The sequence below is a fragment of the Eleutherodactylus coqui genome, chromosome 11 (assembly GCF_035609145.1).
Source record: "Eleutherodactylus coqui strain aEleCoq1 chromosome 11, aEleCoq1.hap1, whole genome shotgun sequence".
Classification (NCBI taxonomy): Eukaryota; Metazoa; Chordata; class Amphibia; order Anura; family Eleutherodactylidae; genus Eleutherodactylus; species Eleutherodactylus coqui.
Window position 1 is genome coordinate 117908388 of NC_089847.1, and position 22673 is coordinate 117931060.

General features: G+C 44.7%; 1 protein-coding gene and 1 pseudogene across 1 annotated transcript; one reads left to right on the forward strand and one right to left on the reverse strand.

The window, feature by feature from the left end:
- Nucleotides 1-9415: 9415 nt before the first annotated feature.
- Nucleotides 9416-15809, reverse strand: LOC136582381 (SPRY domain-containing SOCS box protein 3-like). Its single transcript, XM_066583386.1, has 5 exons — nucleotides 15702-15809; nucleotides 13987-14159; nucleotides 12548-12679; nucleotides 12162-12352; nucleotides 9416-10780 (listed from the first exon to the last, which is right to left on the reverse strand). The coding sequence occupies exons 1-5, from the start codon at nucleotides 15740-15742 to the stop codon at nucleotides 10556-10558; spliced, it is 762 nt and encodes a 253-aa protein (XP_066439483.1). The 5' UTR covers nucleotides 15743-15809; the 3' UTR covers nucleotides 9416-10555.
- A 3390-nt stretch (nucleotides 15810-19199) lies between these two features.
- LOC136581777 (hyccin 2 pseudogene) lies at nucleotides 19200-20124 on the forward strand (annotated as a pseudogene).
- Nucleotides 20125-22673: the final 2549 nt, after the last annotated feature.

Genomic DNA, 22673 nt, shown 5'->3' on the forward strand with positions numbered 1-22673 from the left:
TTTGGAGAACTTCTCTGCGAAGACCACATTGCAGGAAGCTGATGTCGTCTTTGTTGCCTTTTGTTTTGTTTTTTTTCTTTTTAGTCCCACGGTCACTATTTTGACCTGCACCTATACACTATTATATGCTTGGCAGCTGTAAGTTTTGCGTTAACTTTTGGTTTGTTGGATATGTAAACGTAGGTGATCATTGCCTAATTGTCACTGCACAGAAAATAGTTGTTTATTCCATTTTTTTACCAGCCATGTCTTATATCGGAGCCTAGAAATGTAGCGTGACAACCAATATGGCCATCATTACAGATATATAGGGAATATTTCTCAACTGTTCCATATTCTGAATGGCAAATCTGCTCAGCTATGCAACATCATATGGGTACGTTCACACATAGCAGAAAATCCATATCAAAACCGCATCAAAATCCGCACCACTTCTGCCATGTGTGAACAGTCATTGTTACAAGGCTTGTATAAAGAGTCTAACATTGATTTGCAGGAATGCTGCTTTCCAATAGGTGGCACCGCAGAGGTATTGTTCCAGCTCCCTTATTTGCATATTACCCAGAGGAGCATGCATGACCTTATAAGTCTCCTCACTCACCGTCTAGGTGCTCTCCCTAAGGAGAAAAGATAGCATTCCATACCCTAAGAGTTACATCACCGCATAGCTAGTCAGATTTATCAATTAGGTGTCTGGGAAAGCTGGGTGACAACCCTTGTGGGAACTGTAATAGTGGCACTTTGCAGTAGGGGAAGACACAATGACACAGTGTTATAAATTGGTGTTCAAGGAGGTATATTCTGAGGCACAGCAACGATGTGTGCTGGGCAATGCCGCCTTTGTCTGTGTATTGCTTCGTGCCATACATGTTTTTTCCCCCCCTGCTGTTTGGTGCTGAAGACCAAAGAGTCTAGTCATGTGACCACAATCGTTCGAGATCAAGTGATTGGTCACAATGGCCGTTTTAATATCTGCTGGAGATCCTCTGTGTAGCTAGGTATTATGTGGTCTGTGATCCGGCCCTGGTCCTTTTTAAAAAGTGCATTTTTGAAAACTGTTTTGTAATTTTTTTACATGTTTTGTTGCCAAATGTTTGCCTTGGATGTGTGTTTTTGAAGGCCTGATGTATGTTTAAGGGTTTACAGATGAGCAGGTGTATCCTTTATTGGGAGGCTTAAATCAATCACTGTCTTAACATGTAGATTAATCTTTGAACCCTTTTTTTACGCTTTTTGTAAAGCTATCATCATCAACAATAACATATCATCTAAAGGTCTTGTTGGAAATGTATTACACCCTGTTCCATAATGGGGGCCATATATCGCACTGTATCCACCTCCAGAACAAAATGTTTGCGGGTGGAAACCTAGCATCAGACATGCTACCTATGCATGCCCTTATTGAAATGCATTGCCGCTATATCTGGGATCCTTGGGATACGGATCCTGAATATAGTTATGTGCATGAGATCCTAGCCCCTACTTTAATCAAAAACGCCTACCATTTTGTGTATACAGCTCCTATGCAAGAGCTATGTGGCTACATGGTTACAAACTACAATCAGTCCGCATGAGTGGTCTGATCTTGCAGTCCTGTAGTAAGGTAGGTTTACACCGATCGATCAAATGGTCGCTGGAAATATTCGATTTGGCGAGATGTCAGCGTCTGAACGATTGTTGTTCGCGTGCTTTTACACAAAGCGGTTGTTCATGTTTGCGGTTGCTGAAGCGCACACCTTCCTGAAAGACAAACGATTACCTGTTCACACCAGACTTCAATCAACCAACGTCTATTTTATTTGTAGGTGAGCAAAAACAAAACCACAAGTGAACAAATTAGCGCTAGTCACTCTGCTGGTGGCCACATTTATACGGCACCACTATCGCTCGCAGTCTTTATACGGAACCACTATCGCTCGCAGTCTTTATACGGAACCACTATCGCTCCGTGTAAAGCCACCCTTACTCCCTTCCATCTGCCCCCTAAACTGGCTTGAGGTCCTTTTAAACGACCTTTTAAGGTCGTCAGCGCTTGTGCAGAGCATTTATACTGAGAGTCTTGCCACCGGCTCGCAGGCTTCTCGTCCGTTTCCCGCTCAGCGCTTCACCTCCTATATGAAGCGCTGAGCGGGGAAGCCTTTACACCGGACGAGAAGCCAGCAAGGTTTTTTAAGCTGACTGATTTGAACAAATTTTGAGTGATAATTGTAAATAGGCTAAATGCAAAGACCTACAACTGCAGGATCAGACTACACAGGATTTATTTGTAGTCTGTTGCCACGGAGACACATTTATATAGAAGCTGTACACACAACGTTAGGGGATTACATCTCTGTTCTTCTGCAATAGTCAAGGAAAATAATGTAATAAGTATTCTTGTTCCAAGTTATCACTAGTTAAAGTACCAGGCCACCTATAAAGATAAGCTCTGCGCTGCTTTCCACATGACAACACTACCTGTGTTTTTATTGACGTTGGGACGTGTATATAGACACCAATGTGAGCCTTGCCTTTAGCGAACAATTGGATCAATCTTGCTTGTTCAGCTGTTTCCGTAAGTCCCATAAGAAGCAACTGAAGAGAGCGCAGCCAACTCTCCACGTGGCAGCCATCGCCTGGTAGGCTAGGAGACCCCTCTTCTCAACATGCGTCTTGATCCCAGAACGATTCGAAGGCTCCCTAGTGCTATGCCCAATACCCGAGCCCTTTCCCTTTATCGTCCTGTCTGCGGTAGCCATTTTGAAATCTACCTCCCATAAACAGAAGGGAAACTGTAGTTCTCAGCCAGCATATGCTTTGTGTGGGTTCAGACCGTTGTATGAATGGATGTGGCCTACCTGTACATTACTCATGTCCTGCCCCGATCCACTTCAGGAAGTGAGCCGTCAGTAGGATCGACCACATGACCGGGCATTGGCGTATTAATATTTCTCAACATGTGTTTGAGGTTGTGGCGATCCTGAGGATTTGTCTGCTGACAGGATTGTTCTGTTTCTCCTTTATCGTTACTTCCTATCTGTAGTGGTTCTCAGCTGGTATAAATATGGTTCCTGCCTGGCTTCACATTTTTATTCTGCTTGTGATTTCACGTTTTGTACTTCAATTTCAATGAGAAGAGAAAAAAAAATCTGTCCATGAAATGTAACCCGTGTCCGTGTTTTATTTCTGTGCATAGGGGGCAGTATTAGAGCTGGTGTATTAAAGGGAACCTACCATAAACTAAGCTTGGGGGGACGTGGATTCCGAAGAGCCTCTTTACATACTCAGCACGCACAATGGCTTGACCCTTTTCAGAAGGCTATGCACTAATCAGCTTTATGATTTAGTATGAAATAATAATAATAATCTTTGTATAGCGCCAACTTATTCTGCAGTGCTTTCAAGCATGGGATAAATGCAAACAATATTACAATGTGAGGTATAATCAGTTTGAAACAAATGGGGTAAGGGTGGTACAGGAGGTACGAGGGGGTAGCGAGGCATGGGGAACACAGGCAGTAGGGGATTTCATGTGGAAATCTGTTATTAGAAAGCAAACGTGGTAGGGTGGGAAAGGGGTGCAGGGGTAGAGGTCATATGTGATAGGCAGGGTGGAACGTGTGGAGAGCCATAGGGAAGGGAAGGGGGACTAGGTCAGGGGATTTGGTATGCCTCCCTGAAAAGGTGCATTTTTTTAAGCCATGTCTGAAATTTCGTGGATCGGGAATTGTCCTGATACCCTGGGGTAGAGCGTTCCAGAGGATGGGTGCTGCTCTAGTGAAGTCCTGTAGGCGAGCGTGTGAGGTTCGTATTAGAGGGGTGTTTAGTTTGAGAGTGTTAGCGGATCGGAGTGAACTGGCTGGGTGGTGTACAGACAGGAGGGAGGCGATGTACGGTGGCGCGGCACCATGCAGAGCTTTGTGGGTGAGGTAGAGGAGTTTAAATTTAGTTCTGCATTGGGATGGGCAGCCAGTGCAGTGACTGGCATAGTGCAGAGGCGTCTGAGTAACGTCTGGATAGAAAAATGAGCCTAGCTGTCGCATTTAGTATGGATTGGAGTGGAGCGAGTCTAGTGTGGGGGAGGTTGATGAATAGCGAGTTGCAGTAGTCTAGTCGGGAGTGGATGAGCGCAACCACGAGTGTCTTTAGCGCATCCGTTGTAAGTAACGGATTTTAACAATAGTTCTGAGGTGCATGTGGCATGATTGGGCCAGAGATTGGATGTGGGGGGTTAAGGAGAGGTCAGAGTCCAGTGTGACCCCAAGGCAGTGGGCGTGCTGTCTGGGGGTTATGATGGTGCCAGACACTGGAATGGAGATGTTGAGGGGAGGTCAGTTGGAAGGCGGAAAGACGAGGTTAGTTTTAAAGAGATTAAGTTTGAGAAAAAGGGAGGACATAGTGTTAGAGACAGCGGACAGACAGTTGGTGATATTTGGGAGGAATGGTTCAGAGATCTCACGGGAAGAGGTGAATAGTTGGATGTCGTCAGCGGAGAGAAGCTAGGGTGCCTGCTGGAGAAAGAGAGGAGGTTTGATCTGAGAGTGGAAGGGGGGAGTTAGTAAAGTGAGAGGCAGAGCAAAGATGGAGGAAGATTAAATCGAGAGCGTTGCCATCTCTGTGAGTGGGGGAGACAGAGATTTGTGATAGGCCGAGGAGGGAGGTAAGCTTTAAAAGCTGGGAGGCAGATGAGGAGCTGGGGTCGTTAGTAGGGATGTTAAAATCGCCAAGGATGTGGGTCGGGATGTCACAGGATAGGAAGTGGGGGAGCCAGGCGGCGAAGTGGTCTAGGAACAGGCTGTTGGGACCTGGGGGACGGTAAATAACTGCGACACGCAGGGGCAGTGGGCGGAAGACTTGCAGGATGTGGACTTCGAATGACTGGAAGGTAAGCGAGGGTGCTGAGGGAATGACCTAGAAGGTACAGTTAGGCAAGGAGATGGTGCCTATGAACACCCACCCCCAACAACAAAAAAATAATCACAGCACCTAGAAGAAGGTTGTTTTACTGCAAACCTTGGCATGCAGTTACATCTCCGGCAGATATGTAAATGATTAGAGTTGGGGTGATTAGCTGAACGGTCTTATTACCTGAGACCCTAAAGGTGATTCCCCCCTTGGCCTATAAGAGGCTCTCGGAGGCTCCTTGCATGTAGTGACCTCTTCCGCTTGTGTAGAGCTTGTTGGCCACTAGACGCCTCTATGCTGCAATCAAGTAATCTTCACCTAGTTAAGAGTTTGAGAGGGGGCGTAATATTGGAATGGGAGAAGCTGGATGGTCATATCGACGAATTGTTCCCCCACTTGGGCAACAGGGTACTAGAGCCTCCATGCCCACACATATCACATCTTGTATCCAAGTTAGAGACGGTACAACAAGTTCCTAGAGCCTCCATGCCCACCTGTATCACATCTTATATCCAAGCTAGAGGTGGTACAACGGGGTACTAGAGCCTCCATGCCCACCTGTATCACATCTTGTATCCAAGCTAGAGGCGGTACAACAGGGTACTAGAGCCTCCATGCCTGCCTGTACCACATCTTGTATCCAAGCTAGAAGTGGTGCAACAGGGTACTAGAGCCTCCATGCCCACCCGTATCACATCTTGTATCCAAGCTAGAAGTGGTGCAACAGGGTACTAGAGCCTCCATGCCTGCACATATCAAATCTTGTATCCATGGCGGAGGGTGATTATCAGCTTAGACGAAAGCACCATTAAAATGAAGGTATGCTTATTGTAAAACTAGCATTAAAGGGGTATTGCCATTTTATAAAGTGATACCTTATTGCTAGGATATGCATTCACTTTAATTGATGGAGGGGTCTGACTTCTGGGACCCTGCGAATCCAAAAAATGAAGGGTCCTCTGCAGAATTAGTGCCGTGTTCCTTTTCTATGTTTCCCTGCACCGTGGTGCGCTGACAACCCATTCTGCAGGGAATTGCAGTACAACTACACCAATGGGACCGCTTGCAGTTTCCAGCAGTAACTAACAGTAAAGGGGGTGCTATACTAAATTGGCACTGGGTCCCCTTCATTCCTAGCATCTAACAAGATGTTTGAGTTCACAGCATGGTTCTGAAACCATGCCAATGTGCATACACTAAATGGCTGTTTCACCACAGAACCACATTCGGCCTTCAGCAATGAAACTCCTTTTAGTTGTGATCAATTTCGAAAACTGTTCTAATTTACATGTTGGCATTGTCTCAGGGGCTCAGCTATGGTGTGGCCATAACGTGCCCCAGCAATTAATAATTCTGTGCATATGGCCAGGTCTGAATAGTTACTGAATGCCAGTGAAGTGTAAATGTTTGTATACTGCTAGTACAAACCATATTGGCCGTGCCCGGGTGTGGTCACACATAATGACTTCAGCAAGGAGCTACGTGCAAAGTTCACAAGTAGTAAACAAGAATACTCAGTGTCATGTGTGTTCTCATCTCTCCCTGGTTCATGTACACCCGGTACAAGCTCCACCTACTAATAACATGTTTGCTCACATGTGGCTGCCCATCTGTGTCACCAGGCTGAGAACATCACACAAAGTGACAGTTGGAGTTGTTTTTAGAGTGTGCTATCAGGAGTAAATACTAAAGATGCCTATACACATTGGGTTGCTGTTACACACCCGACTCAGTTGAGAGGGTGTGTGGACACAGATGGAATAAGCCACAGTCAGACACATCTGGCCACGGTTTATCTTCCTTGAGAAGAAAAGATTGGGCATGTTGAAATGCAACATGCCCGATCTTTCCTTTGTCTGACATCTTCTCCTAGTATAGCCCTATACAAATGAAATTGTTGTCTGGTTCCACCAAAATCAGTGGGTGCAGCTGTAGCTGGGGTACAGCTTGGGCCCAACTTGCATACATTTGTCTAAATACAGCCTAAATAGGAAAATGTGATTTGCTGTTCACACATTGCATTTTTGTTTGCAGTGTTTTCTCACTTAGTTTATACATAGAGATGAGCGAGCATACTCGGTAAGGCGATATACTCGAGAGAGCATCGCCTTTTTCGAGTACCTGCTGGCTCGTCCCTGAAGATTCGGGGGGGCCGCAGGGGTGAGTGGGGGGTTGCAGAGGGGATCGAGAGGGAGAGAGAGGGATCTCTCTCACTCTCCTCCCCGATGCCCCGCGGCCACCCGAATCCTCAGGCACGAGCCAGCAGCTACTCGAAAAAGGCGACGCTCTCTCGAATATATCGCCTTACCGAGTATGCTCGCTCATCTCTATTTATACACTTTAGGCCAGTTTCAGGTGAGCGAGAAAATCATGCAAGATTTGTGTGTTGCGAGATGCACAAATCTCACACGAATATGAACCCTATTCTTTTGAGGTAATACACGAGTGATGCAGGAAACAAATCGTGCCATGTTCTCTCTTTTTGTTTTTAATGAAGCCGCCGGCAGCATCGCACCACGTACTAGGTGCACGCGATGTACGGTTTTCCCCATTTAAAACAATGGGAGAAACTCCACGGTCACGTGGTGGCTGATAACTACTTAACGAAAGTGATGCAAGACGCAAAATCGCATGTTGGTGAGTGCGATATCGGGCTGTGAATCACGGCCCGATAACGCATTCGCCCGTGTGAAGTAATCCTTAGGCGGATATCTATGAAGGGCAATATGCCACCATTCTGGTGGGAAAAAGTTGCATGTTTGTGCAAAAGCCCTGGCGCCCTTTAAGATGGGACAATTAATTGTTAGGATTTCTGCGATCCGGCAAGAATCTGAACGATTATCACTCAGTGTAAATGCATGCACAGACTGAATGGCCAAAAAGAATTCATTCATTCACTCATCATTCTTCGTTCAGTTTCTGCATGCCTAAACCTGAATGACTATCAGCCAGTGTAAACAGGCAGTCACTCATCTATGAATGACTGCCTGTTTTCTGAGGGTGGTCCAAAATGATTCCCATCAGGCTCCACCTCTATTCACTGAGGAATGATCATCTCTGGGACTACTGTCAGGTATCTGTGCCCAACAAGTCGTCCCGTGTAAAAGGACCCTTACTTAGAAAAGCTTTAAACATTCCCATATTTTTGTATAACAGGTAGGCAGGAGCATCAGCGCCTTCCACGGCCCGACAGATTTGCTCATATCTGGTGTAGATCTCAATTTGAAGCGCATGGATGGCCCAGGAGACTTACACCTCTTAATACATATGGGTCCTCTTTCTCCAGTGTGCTTCAGATTAAGAGCACCAGTTGTAATAAATTAATCTACCCGCACACAGCAGATTTAGGCCTTATGTCCCCGAGCAAAATTGTATTGTGGAATCCACTCAGGTCCCCCGCAGTTCAATATGCCCATAGCCACTCAATGGGCATCCGCAGGTAATAAAATTTTTTGCAGATGTCATTTTATCCTGGCGTGCTGGATAAAAATCGCAGCATACTCCATTTTCTGTGGTTTCCCACACGAACGGCTTCCATTGCAGTCAATGAAAGCTGTCCGATCCACGGCGCGGCCATGGATGACACTGTGGGAAAGCAGATTTCAAGAAAAAAAAAAAGGACTGCGCATGCGCGTTGCACTCCGCCGGCGCGTCTGGACGCATCCACCATGCAGAAGAAAAGAGATCCGGCTGCGACGGAGGAGACCCACGTTGCGTCGAGACAGGTTAGAAAATGTCATTTTTGGCCTAATGGCTGCGGGCACAGCTGTAAATCGCTGCAGGATTCTGCATTAGGAATCCATGCGTGCCCGTGGACATGAGGCCTGACTGTAGAAATTGTTCCATGTGAATTTACCCCAAGACCCATTTCACATAATTGTTACTAAAGTCTCTTTTAGACGTAATGATTGTCATTCAAAAAGCTAATTCGTTCATTCGTTCTCAATCAATGTGAACGACTGAACAACTTCTCGTTTGAGCGAGTCAAAGATGTGTCTGCCCATATACCGAGGCTGCACGAGCGAACTCTGACGTCATTCGCTTGTTCAAACGGTACTCTTCCAGTGTATATGGACCCCAACGTCATCGGTCCTTAGGACGCTGTTAGTTCAGGTGATCGGACCCGTGGCTGGATTACAGGCAAACACATTCACACGTATTCGTTCCTGTCAAACTGGCCTTTAATAGTTTCCGAGTCCCAGCATGCTCTTGGTGCAGTTTCTTAAAAACTGCAACTATTTTGTATATATTCCTGTTTTTGCTGTAGTCGTCTGTGAGAAGGAGGCAGAGAAATATGAGAACAGATTCCAGCAGGAAGAATTTGTAACGCCTCCTATAAATAATGATGCAACAAGATGCAAAATCAAGGTGCGTGATGACATGCTGCAAGAACGTAGAAGAGTCGGGGCAGGTCACTTCTATAAGTGCTGGAGACGGAGATAAGTGCTGAGACCCTCCCCAAGCTGTCATACCGGACCATCTAGAATATGGTCTCACTAACGCCCCCGCAAAACAGTCTGATGGCAAAGTGTGGAAGAGTAATACACTGTATTAAAACTCACATTTAATATACAAGTGCTGAAATATACAGTGATATAAACACAATCTTATGGGAAATCATCTCCAGTCTCCTTGTAGCCAGGTGACAAACACCCAATTCTAGAATGGCCAACAGAATCTGCGAATGTTGGTAATACAATTAAGGTTACCATAGCCAAAGATTGCCGTATTCCCATGTTACATCGCAGCCTAATATAAGGAAATGCAGTCGCGTTGCAACTCGTAAAATACCGCGACCTGACGATAGAAAGAAATTCAACACAACTACATTAAATTATACTAGGTTGTGATATGGCATGACAATTCTGTGATGTAGCCCTAGCCTGAAATGGCAACCTAATTCGTCGCTACAGCCAACACTTCTAGCCTTAATATACTCAATGTCATACATGCAATTTTAGTGTCTTGGGGCACAAGGCCTGAGCGCTGTCCTCTGCTGTTAAAGGGGTTGTTCAGGACTTTTACTATTGATAGGTCATTAATAGTTGATCAGCTGATCGCTGTCAGTTCTGGAAGCAGATTGCGCTGTCAACACTGCAGCTTCCCAACCTCCGACTGCAAGCACAACTCTCATTGAATTCCCAGCGATCAGCAGGGATCCCAAGCAGTGGTCCCCAGCCGATCAACTATAGGTCATCAATAGTAAAAGTCCTGATCAATCCCTTTAACAGTGGAGGGCAGCACTCAAGCTTTGTGACCCAAGATACTAAGTTGCATGTCTCAATGGGCTCTGCTTCCCTAGCTGTGGTCATTACAAGGTAGTCATAAGATTGCATTAATGACCAACTGAGGAAAACACTGAGCCAAAGAGGACCCATTGCATATACTAAAATGGCCTCCAACTTCTCCCTGTCCTATCCTAGGACCCCTCTGTTCTTCATCTCCTTGTGGACAAACAAGATTTCTCGGGGACATACCAATTTCAACCTGCTTTTACTATTTTGAGACTTGGCTCCGTCTCCACAGTCCATATACTTCACTCTTTTCTCCGGTAGTTCCTTTGAATATTCCAACAAGTAATTCCAGGGGGAGTCAAATAAGGATGTTCTCAGCTCAGCCTTGTGGGCAGTTAGTGCTACTGCCATAAAGTCTCTAGTGGCAGCTTCTTACACTACCGCTCTTGTCTCAGCAAGTCCCAATTCTTCCAGGTTTTCAACTTCCACCTGACAACTGCTGGCAGAGGGAGGAGATCAGCAGAGTCTTTTTGTGTCAGGTTATGTGCCAGCGTACTGAGACATCGCTCCTCCAGGGTTGGTAAAGTACAATAACGTAATCTCAGAGCCAACTCTGTGCCAGGGCTGGTGGAAGAAACCATGGGATATAATGGCAGCTGTACCTGAGAGGTAAGGGAAATGGTCAGACACAAAAATGCACTTAAGAAAGTGATAAATAAAGGTCTTCGGTGTTGATTAATTTCATAAGTTATCTTTATAAGTGTTCAAAGCACCATTTTTTTTTAACACAAAGCATAGATATAGAGTTACAAGATAACATTCTGGTAGTCTGCAGCCACCACTAGAGGGAGCTTACTGCATACTGTTATACATTGAGCAATAAAGTCCTGAAACAAGAACTAATATAATGTAGGACCCTCTCTAGCTCAGTGCAGCAACTTGATATGGCATAAATTTGACAGCTGGAGGGTGTTGGGGCATGCTTTCTGGATAGTCACCCACGGCTCTATGGTATTTGTAGGTGTAGGGTGTGAATGGACTTCACCACCACATCCCACAAATGCTTGATTGGGTTATGTCGAGCGTATGTGCAAGCTCAACCATTCATAGGAACTCTCCAGAATGTTCATCTAACCAATTCTCGACAACTTGGACCCGATGGCATGGTGCATTATCCTGCTGGAATATCTCATCATTGTGGGGGTACATGAAGTCCACGAAGGGGCAAAGGAGTGGGTACTGGTCAATAATGTGTGTAGGAACACCAGTGGACCTAACCCATGCCCTAAGAACACACTGCACACCTGTAGGAAGCCACCATCTTGTACAGTGCCTTGTTGAGAACTGGGGACCATGGCTTCATGGGGTCTGCACCACACACGAACGCTACCATCAGCCCAAAACAATTGGTACTGTGGCTCATCATACCAAGCCACATGCTGTTGGTCTTCTAGGGTCCAGTTAGTAACCTCACGAGCCCAGGTGAGGTGCTTTGCCCCATGTCATGATGTTAACAGAGGCGCTCTGATGGGTCTTCTGCTCCCCTATCCCATGAAAGCTAAAGAACGCTGAAAATGACATGCAGGATATGTGGGGTCTCCTGCATTGAATATGGATGTGATTTGTGCCACAGTTGCATTTCTATGTGCATGCAGAATTCTAGCTAGACACAACAGTTTGCAATCATTAGGCTGCCATTGCACTGTGGGTGGTAATGCCTTCTATGACATATTCCAGGTACTCATGTGACACTGTTGAAAATTAAATACCCACACAACCTTGGAAATGTGATGTCCCATCTGCCTGGCATCCACTATGATCCTCGGTTGAACATGTCGTCTTGCTGTGAGCATGCTGGACAACGTTCAACCACACAAGATAACTCCTCACAAATTATACAGGTGTGGGTGTTCCAAGCCATCATCTAAAGGAACGCCACTTCCAAATCAATTTGCATACTGCTATCCCATGACTTTTGGCACATCATAATACACACACACTCCAAAATGTTGAACCACTAAACATGAACACCTATGACAATACCTTGTGTAGTCCTGTGAAGGCAAGTCCCAAATTCTGTCTGTCTTTGTAAAAGGTCAGTGTCCCCTGCCCCATGTTCAGATGCACACCGATGAGTGTCCCCTCCTCATAGAATGGCTCAGTGTACTGCTTACTGCTGCCTGCATGACAGATATTGCCTTTATAGGACAAACCCCAGCTGTCTCCATCCAGGCCTGGAAAGAGTCACATGAAGCATTAGTAGTCAAAATTGGAGTAGACGTGACAATGTTTACATCAGGATGGTTGCCCCCAACCCTCAGTTGTATCATGTGCTATTCTCCACTACGTCTAATGGTAGGGTTTTATGCTATTTTTTTTTTAGCACCCTGAACTTAGGTAGACTGTGTAGAGGGGGAACCCCATCTTGCCTAGTAAGTTGAGATACTGGAAACTTCTGGCACACAGTGAGACTCTACTGGTGCCAACACCAACCATAACGGACAGTCCAGATGGTGGTTCCAGGAATTCTATCTCCCAGTAATGTTCTCCTTGTAGGAAGCCTAGAAGAGGAAAACCAGATTATGTCATTATATAAAAATTATCTATTTATTGTCATATATTCACATACACTGAATGGCCACTTTATTACATGCAAAACCCCCCAAGGTTGGCAGTGACATCCTGGCCCCGGTTAGTCTAGCACTAATCGCCACGCCTCATTGGAATTCGCTCAGATCGCTGTATTTTCCAATCTAATGTGGAGTCAGGTTGAAACTGATCCATGGAAAACTTGTCACGTGATTTTATGCTGCACTTCGAGGGCAACGGCTCTAATCTCCATAGAGGAAAGTATGTGCTTTAATTAAGTGGACAATTAGTGTATATGCAATGAGTACCAGAAAGATTGAAAATTTGGATGTAAGACGCAACCTCAGTATACATATATGCTTACTAGAGATGAGCGAACGTGTCCGTAACGGACACATCCGCACCCGGACACCGGCTTTAGCGAACACTGGAGTGTTCGCGCGTAAGTGTCCGGGTGCCGCCGGGGGGCGGGGAGATGCGCGGCGGCGCGGGCGGCAGTAGCGGGGAACAGGGGGGAGCCCTCTCTCTCTCCCTCTCCCCCCCGCTCCCCGCCGCACCCCCCCGCGCTGCCACGGCGGCCCCCGAACTTTTTCGCCCGAACACCGAGGTGTTCGCAAAGTTCGGTGTTCGGGCGAAAAAGGGGCGGGGCCGAACGTGTTCGCTCATCTCTAATGCTTACACAAATTGTGTTTTGCCAAACTTCTCTGTTAATTTATGAAATCAGCACATACAGTATATACGTTTCGAAGGTCAGCAGACCCCTTCCTCAGTAAATACTGAGGACATACAGCTGTTGTGCTGACTGATGTCTTCAGAGATGTTCAGCAATTGACATGCATCAGTACAACAGATGTATGTTCCCAGCATTTACTGAAGAAGAGGTCTGCTGACCTCAAAACGTGTATATATGTGCTGATTTCATAAACAAACAGAGAAGCTTGGCAAAATTCATTTTGTGCAAGCATATATGTATCAAGGTCGCGCCTTACACCCAATTTTTCAACCTTTCTGGTATTCATTGTCTACCTGTCCACCTAGGAGGGTGTGATGACACTTGGGGGGATATACATATATATATATATATATATATATAATCTGAGGGACAGACTTTTCACTTAGAATCTTTAATCCATAACTCTCTATTTTCTATTGTGCTTCACTTGGGTTGCTCCACCTTCCTTTTCTATCCTGCTTTAGTGTATATCCGGCCATGCATGGTGAGGATATCATGGACAAGATGACCAGGTTGATGTAAAGGAGTTTGAGCGCTTCCTCTCACCCGTATCTCCACGCACCCCAGCAGTACCACAGCTTTCCAAAACAGGATCTGTGTGGAAATAAACTTCTTGCCGATCATGGGACAGCTCCACTGATGGGCACTGGTCATTTGCTTCCCACAGCCAGTTTTCCTTCACATAGCCATGTGGCATGGGGAGCATTAATAGTCCTGCCCTAAATATACAGTCAAAACATGGTGCGTAAGTACAATAGCACTAGCAAAGATCCAAGATTCACAGGTGTTAAATAGCAAAAATTAAAGGGGTTGTACAGAATTAGAAAGACATAGTTGCTTGGGTCCCAAAACACCAGTCCATGATTTGAGTGTAGGGTATTACAGCTTGACTGTGTTGAAGTGAATGGGGCTGATCTTCAATTCCAAACATGACCAATGCTTGTAGAGGGCCCTAATAGTACTGCAGTACCAGATGATATCATAGGTATGGGGCATATAGGATATGGTGGGCTATGGTGTATAGACAGGTAATATTCCTTAGGGTTATCATCACTTATGGGATCAAGTTGGATTTTCCTATCTGATGCCCTGGCCATTTGGTTTCTAAAAAGTACATTCATTGAATGTACTGAGAGAATCAGAACCTATAATGGTTACCAAAATTTTGGGTGTGTTACTGGGGGATGGGGTGCCTGTACCCAAGGTGGCACCAATTGTTCAGAAGACTGTTCTCCTACATCTGACTAAGGCTGTTTTCACATCTGCATTGGGGAACTTATTTTCCTGCTCCGTTCAGGAAGCAGGAAAGGAGAATCCCCTGGTCAAACTGAATCTGTCTTACGATGGAACCGAACAGTGCTGTCTGACATTTTATTGGACTGCATGCACTGAGCTTGGTTCTGCTGCTGTATTGGTTATGAGATTGGTTCTTGCATTTTATCTATGCACTGAGAATGGTTCATGCTGTATTTATGAGTTCGGTTCTGTATTTACGTCATAATCTTGGTTCTAGTATTGTATCTATGCACTAAGTTTGGTTCCGGTGCTGTATTTATATTATGAGCTTGGTTCTAGTATTGTATCTATGCACTAAGTTTGGTTCCGGGGCTGTATTTATATTATGAGCTTGGTTCTAGTAGTGTATCTATGCACTAAGTTTGGTTTCGGGGCTGTATTTATATTATGAGCTTGGTTCTAGTATTGTATCTATGCACTAAGTTTGGTTCCGGGGCTGTATTTATATTATGAGCTTGGTTCTAGTAGTGTATCTATGTACTGAATTTCGTTCTGGTATTTATGTTAGGACTTTGGTTCAGGTGTGCTCACCAAAATGAAGGGAATACATTACTAGTAACCACCAGAACAGATAACCTTTCAAACAACTCCTCATATCTTAGCTTCCTGAGTGTATGAATGTTACATGAGGAATATTGGGTTTACCTGCAGTCACACCTGATTTGATATACAGTACATTAAAAGGGTATACAGTAGTATCACTATATAGAGATGAAACATGATACTTTCCACCCTTGAGTTTTCTTGAATTTCTCAGGATACAAAATCGATACATTCTTGCGCCATCCGGTAAAGAAGTATACATCAGTTTAACAGATGGAGACAGATAGCTTATGGATGACATCCGGCACAGGTCCCCTTTTTTAAGATGGGAACCTATGTCACCTCCCGCAACTCATCTTCGGATATGTCAAGCCAAGAGAACAGTTAAGGGCGCACACATCTGTATGTATATATATTCTTACCCGGTGTCGGTGTGGTGTCGTCCTCGTCTACCTCTCATCATTACTCTGCTTACACTTTCTACTTCTGTTTTTCTTAAAAGTTGCGCCCATGACTTATGAAGTAGTTTTTGACTCCACCAATAGGAAGCATATCTAACTCCGGCCCCCAGAGCTAACACTCTCATTGGTTGCTACTATCTACAAACAACACACAGACACTCCCTTGGGCATTGTCCTGTTAACCCTTGAAGTACTATCCATATGGTCACCAGGAGTGCAGATGATCCTGTCTGCACGTAAGCACAACAGTCATAATAATGCTATGATTAACCCTTCCTCTCCTGCTAGGCACAAGGGATAGGATTGCAGGGCTGGTTGAGTCGCCCCCCCCCCTCACTTTGTCCCATCGCTGCTTTCTGTACATTCCGTTCTGTATAACATACAACAGTCCTCAAATTACAGACCCAGCAGGAAAGTAGAACAGGAAACTTTTGTCTAAAAATACCAACGCTTACAGTGAAGCTCCACGACTAGCGCCTCGCTGATATATGTATATTACTCTTTATGAAATCTCGGAAACTTAAAGTTAAACGCCACGATGATCCAATGTTTGCATTGTGTCTGAGCCCTGTGTTTGCTGTACATACTGGGAAAACTCTTGGCATATATGCATAGGGCTCCTTCCCCTGACAAAGGGTAAAAGGGTAAAGTGTGTCCATGAATAGTGGCCCACCCTTAGGGTATGTACTGGTGGATTTGCTGCAGCGGAAAACATCTACAGCAAATCCACACCATTCTATGTAGACTTTGACACGTATTTTGGTGCGGATCCGCAACCGATTTGAGCACTTCAATTTTTGGTGTAGATTTACAACAGAATTGTCTGCTGAGGAAAATCTACAGCAAATCCGCCCCATGTGAGCATATCCTTGCGGTGCAAACACACAGTCCGGCTGGCTGCACCTAGCTAAACCATAGCCACACAAACCAGTGGCGTAACTTGAAGCTCCTGGGCCCCAATGCAAAACCTGTAACAGGGCCCCCAACTATAATGCTTTATTCATAGTACTGGGCTCCCTATATGGAGAAGAGAGGTCTTATGGGCCCCCTAAGGATCCTGGGCCCGGGTTTAACCACATCTCCTATAGTTACGCCAGTGTCACAAACTACTGGTAAAATTGTGAAGCCATTGGTCACTGTGGTCAAGTCGTGTAGCCAGCCCCGTCAGATCCTTCCATGCTTTAAATGCTTATAAATACAGCACCACACTAAGGCTAGGTTCACATGGGGCGGATTTCCAGCAGAATTCCCGCGCATTGGCCGCACCGAAAAACCGCAGAAAGTTTGCTGGAAAAGCGCAGCTTCAAAACTGCTGCATTTCGCCACAGGCTTTGGAGCGGTTCGGCTGCCGGCATTCCACTGCGGCTTTTTCTTCCCATAGAGAAGTGCGAGGCCGCAGCGGAAAGAAATAGACATGCTGCATGTTTTAAATCCACGCCTCAACACCAGTTACGCCTGTCCTTGCCGCAATGGAATGGCCGCCCCGTGTGGACGAGATTTTTGCAAATTCTCGTCCACATGGATGGCTAATCTCGGGATTAACGACCGCAGGTGGATTTGCCGCAGCAAAATTCTGCACGGAAATTCTGCTGCAAATCCGCCCCGTGTGAACCTAGCCAAAAACCTCAGTACATAAATACAGCACTAGAACCAAGCTCAGTACATAAATGCAGCAACAGGACCCCACCAAAAATTATATATATTCTATAAGAAAACGTTTATTATGCAACACGCTTAGATACAATGACTTTGCTCTAGGCCCCCTGTCCACGGCAGTGATCTCGCTGGCGGTAAATATAGCATTGCTATGGAAAGTGCCGGCACCGTGTCTACGAGCAGAGAATCATTGCAATTCTCCGCTCGCGGCCGGCAATTTGCAGCATGCTGCGAATTGCCCCGATTCTCCGCGGTCAGTCTAGCTGTCAGATAGGCAGACCTGCGGAGAACTGTCTGCCGGCTCCTGCTCCCGGGCGGCGGCTCCTGCAGCTGAGATTCGCCGCGGGATACCGCAATGCCCATGGACAGGGGGCCTTAGTATACCTCCACATAATAGTTACCATATGAGGTTTTCAAATACTGACTCTACACAGTGACCACAGGTGGTGATGTCTCTTTTTGGAGTCTTCCGTATTCAGTTTTCTTCTCTCTGGGCCCAGGACGCCATTGTAAAGGAATAGCAGAGCGTTCCCATAGGTGGTGTCTGGACGGGAAGCTATTGCCCCTGCGCATGCGCTCATGAGATCCTGGCCATCAGATTTGGATGAAAGTAGTGCACAAGGGCCGGCCTCTCTGCTATTACTTTCCATATTAGAGGTGGTCTGTTTCCTTGACAATGAGCAGTAAACAACCAGAGGAATCAACATCTGCAGTATCTGGAGAACGGAGCATTTTGGACATAAACATCTTATGGGTGACTGCATTGCTTTGCGATTTCGAACACATTGAAATAGGATTCCCAAGATGGGAATACATCTTAAAGTTTTATTCTCTCTGCCCCCCCAAAAATCATCTTGCCCTTTACATTCACACTTTTGAGTCCTCATATAATTCCTTTTATAGGGCATTGATTTATGACACGGTTTATCCTGAGCTTCTGTTCCGGAGCTACTGTGGTCTGCCTGCTGATAAGAGCACCATGTGGAGTCACATTCAGTCCTGCCTCATAATATCTTGTTAAGTTTTATGCAGTTATTAATTTGGCTTTTGTCCCATAATGAACTTTTTAAAGGGGAAATGTGTTGGAACATCTTGCACACAGTAGCTACATAGTAGCACTATGTAATGAGACATTTGGTATAGTGTCTTCACAGCTCTGTGTAGGCCTAATCATGAGGCATTGTGTGACATGGTATCAGTTATAAAACTATTGATGGTTTATCAACAGGATTGGCCATCAATAGTAAATCAACATTTGTCTGCTGCCCAGGAACCTCACCGATCAGCTGGTCGCTGAGCCAGCATGTTTATGCCCTATGATGATTTCTGCAGGAAGCAAACAGCGCCATTCCTATTGCAGTGGCCAGTCTTGGCATTACAGGCAAAGTTCTCATGGAAGTAAAGGGCCTTTATGTCCTTTGGCAGATGGCATTGGTGCTTTGCTGAGGCTTGTCTGGAAGAACTAGAGGGGAGACATAACCAGGGCTCCAGGAGTGAAGGTGGAGTAAGATGCTGTGACGTCCCAGAATGCTTGACAATTTGCTCTGAAAAGATGCCCTTGCATTAAATCAGTGGAGTTTTTAAGGAAGATTCCAAGCTTTAGGTTATAGGACTTGGTATGAATAGATTTTGGTGCATTACCCAGGACTATGGCCTCTTTGTTCTGGCATTGCTTTAGAGATACAAGGATGTTGAACGAGTCAATAAATGCAGTCCACGTGAAATTCCACACCTCCCACGGCTCGATGTAGAAAACTGATTTTTATTATAACCCTGTTAGAGAACAATGGACATGGTTAGAAGATGCTGGGATCTGAATGTGGGGTAGTGGAAGAATGGCTCTCAGAATACAAGGTATTACCAGAAACACAGTTATCTGCCTATGCTGCATCCCTCCATCGCAAGAAAAGTCTAGAGTCTGCTAAATATAAAGTCATGCAAGACCCAAATAGTGAGCTCCTAGAACGGATCTCTCACCAGCTACTTGAACTGCACCGCTGTTCTGAAGTGCGACAAAAGAGATTTACCAAGCAGTTCCTTCCTGAGCCAATTTCCTTCTATTTGCATCTAACTGCCAACTGTGATTGGCAAAGCAATGGCTGCATCGAATCTTTACTATTAAGCATTTACAACTTCGAAATTGCTGATAAAAATGGAAACAATAAGGTGTTATTTTTTTAACGATTCCATCATTATCCAAGCCTTCAACTTATCAGCATTGGGGTCCATGGCTAATGGAGGGAGCTTTGAGCCAGCACAATCTCATCAAAGTGGTTTACAGCAACTTTCACCCCCAAAGAGAAAACTTTTACAGTACAGAACAGGTTTGAAGTGCTAGGTTTTCTTAGGTTGTGCGACAATTATGCGGTTGTGTATATGCCGCCTTCTTCCTACCAGTTGCTATGCAGAATGGGCTCCAGATTCTCCGTGAGTGGCTTTCCTAGGCAGCATGAAAATCGCTGGAAGGAACTGTGTGGTCTTGGATCCGGCTTTCATGGTCCAGCTGCTCACTGGTGTTTATCATGCCATATGCAATAGTGAGTGGGAACTAGGGCAAGAGGATATGGATGACATCAGCTATCATGCCCAGCTGGAGCTTTCTTTTCAGCCCTTGCTGGTTGCAAATGCAATGAAAAATGTGCTGCTGTTCGATGCTCCTACTTCTTCGCAACAAGCCCAGAGAGTACTGAAAGTTGAAGTGACCCAAAGAGTTCCTTACAGCTGTTAATCAGCTATCACAACTTCTTCAATACGAAGGCACTGGTAGAGGAGAGAAGGGCCTGAAGGCACAGTGACTGTAGAAGACGCCAGTTGGCACCATTTTTCATCTACAACTCAGAAAAGCGATTCAAGGAAAGGAGGAAGTGTGCGATCCACTAAGGAAAAAGATACGCCTATTTATTCAAAACCCACTGTAATTCTTCCTTTAGATCCCTTGGCATTGGACTATTCATTGGAACACACGCAATTACAAATAGTGAAGGACTTCAAATATTGGGGAGTTGTGGTATCTTCTAAGCCTCAAGACTATATCTATGCCAATCTGCTTCCATTAATACAAAAGTTCGAAGGTAAGGTCAAGGTCTGGAATGCTCTCCCTCTGTTGATAATTGGCAGGGAAAATCTTATTAAAAGGGTTTTGATGCCACAACTCCCTTATATACTTCAAAACTCTCCAATATGGATTCCATCACAATATTTTTTTAGACTCCATAAGATATTTAGGGGTTTAATATGGAATAAGAAACCTGTTAGGATTAAATTGGAGACCCTTCAAAGGGATAAACTGTCTGGAGGGTGGGGAATTCCAAATGTTTGGATATGTTTTTTGGCATCTCAATTGCAACAGTTGAACGGGTCGGGGGTAAGAAAAGCATGAGATTGAATGGCAGATTAGTTTCTAAAATGACAGATTGTAGCTCCCCTATAATGGTAAAAGAGTGATGAAAGGAAGGAAAAGGGTTTATATCCAAAATTTACTTTAATAATTAAATTATGGAATAAATTTAAGAAGATATTGCAACTAGATAGACTTACTATATATTCCCTCTGGAGGAACTCTAAATTGCCAGAGTTTTTATTTAATAGGTTGGAGGTATTTTCACCGTGGGAGAAGAGAGGTGTAATTTTTGGAACAGGTACATTCTGGGGGTCTTTTTTTTTTTATAGTTTTGAACAATTTACAGAGTTTTATGATGTTCCCCATAGTTATATTTTCCAGTTATGACATGTGTTTGCTGCAGTTTATATCTGTGCCTACTGTTCAAAACCCCTTGGTGAACTTTCTTCGAGCTATGAAGGGTGTCATATTTTATTTCTATAGACGCTTTCTTACTATTTACAGCAAGTCCCAATAAAGGGAAAAGATAAATGGGAAGAAGATTTGGGCCAAATTATAGAAGATAAATAGTCTGCAGTGTTGATTCTAGTGATTTATACTAAGGATAGGACTGCAAGCTTGGGGTGAAAGTCCATATAGTCCAAGATGTCCTCAGCTTATATAGAAATTCCAAGTCGGAGTGGAGATCCCTTCTGAAGTATTTACTAACTTTTTAGCTCAGAGTGACTCAGGATACTGCTTAATATTAACTTAAGTGGTTGTTAAACCAACATTGGGGTAAAGGTATAGAAAATAAAGAGAAAGAACAAAGGATACAGATATAAGAGGGAGACAAAGAGGGACGGAGTAGGGGAAACAAAAAGAAGAAGAACTGACAAGAAGAGGGGGAGGTGGGAGGTGGGAAGAAACAGAACTATATGTAAGGTGGGAGAAAAAACTGATGAATGGTATATGGTAACTGGATGTGGGGGGTAGAGGTGGGGGGAGCACAAGTATTTTAGGTGTAGAATTATTGCGTCAGTTGCCCCATTTTGGTTAGGGTGTACCAAGGTGCTGCTATAGTGCTAGATCTCATGCAAGTCCGCTTTTTTTCAGGGTGATGATTATACTCCCTCTAAGGGGTGCAGTACAGGGACATTGTAGGGCGAGTATCAATCCCTCAATGCCTTATATCCTGCCTCCTGATACTTAACGTCTAACTGAAGCCATTAATGATGTATGAGAAAGAACCCTATAGCAGCCATTTTTACCCCCTGGTCACAGAGTCACCCAGGCTTCATAGTATTGCATAGCTCCTCTTGTTCTCACACCGAATGGCAGCCTTGAAATACAATGAGCATATCTTTTAGTTATTACACCATCTGGTAGGATTGGCAGAGGCCTCCTAAAAAACATACAGTTCTTGGCTGCTGTTCACTCATATAGCTTTATCTACAGAACAGCCTGTAGCAAGTTTTTCTAGTTGTCACAATAAAGAGTCATTATGTGATATAGTACATCCCAGCCCATATCTCATATATGTCTAACCTCAGCAGAGTAACAAGTTGCATAATGCAAGATATACTACTGGGAAGGTGAATGTAGAGGAGCATGAAGAAAGCACTATTTATGGGAGAGGTTCATGTAGGTTACGGTGGAGGCAGTGATATTTATTTATAACTAAACATAAAAGTTTCCAATTATCAGAGTAGTATCACATGTAAAAAACAAAAAATCCCACAAACACAACAGTACTTCACTCATGCAAAAAGGAATAGAGCAGAGTATACAGAAGGCCCAAAACGCACCACTACACTGTTAGTGATGGTTCATAAATGTCCATTTAGATATATAACAACTGAGCGGTGAATTAGTATAGATGCAACAGATAAACATCATATGGTAATGCAGCCTTAACGGGGCTTTCCAATTGTAAACTATTGATGGCCTATCCTCAG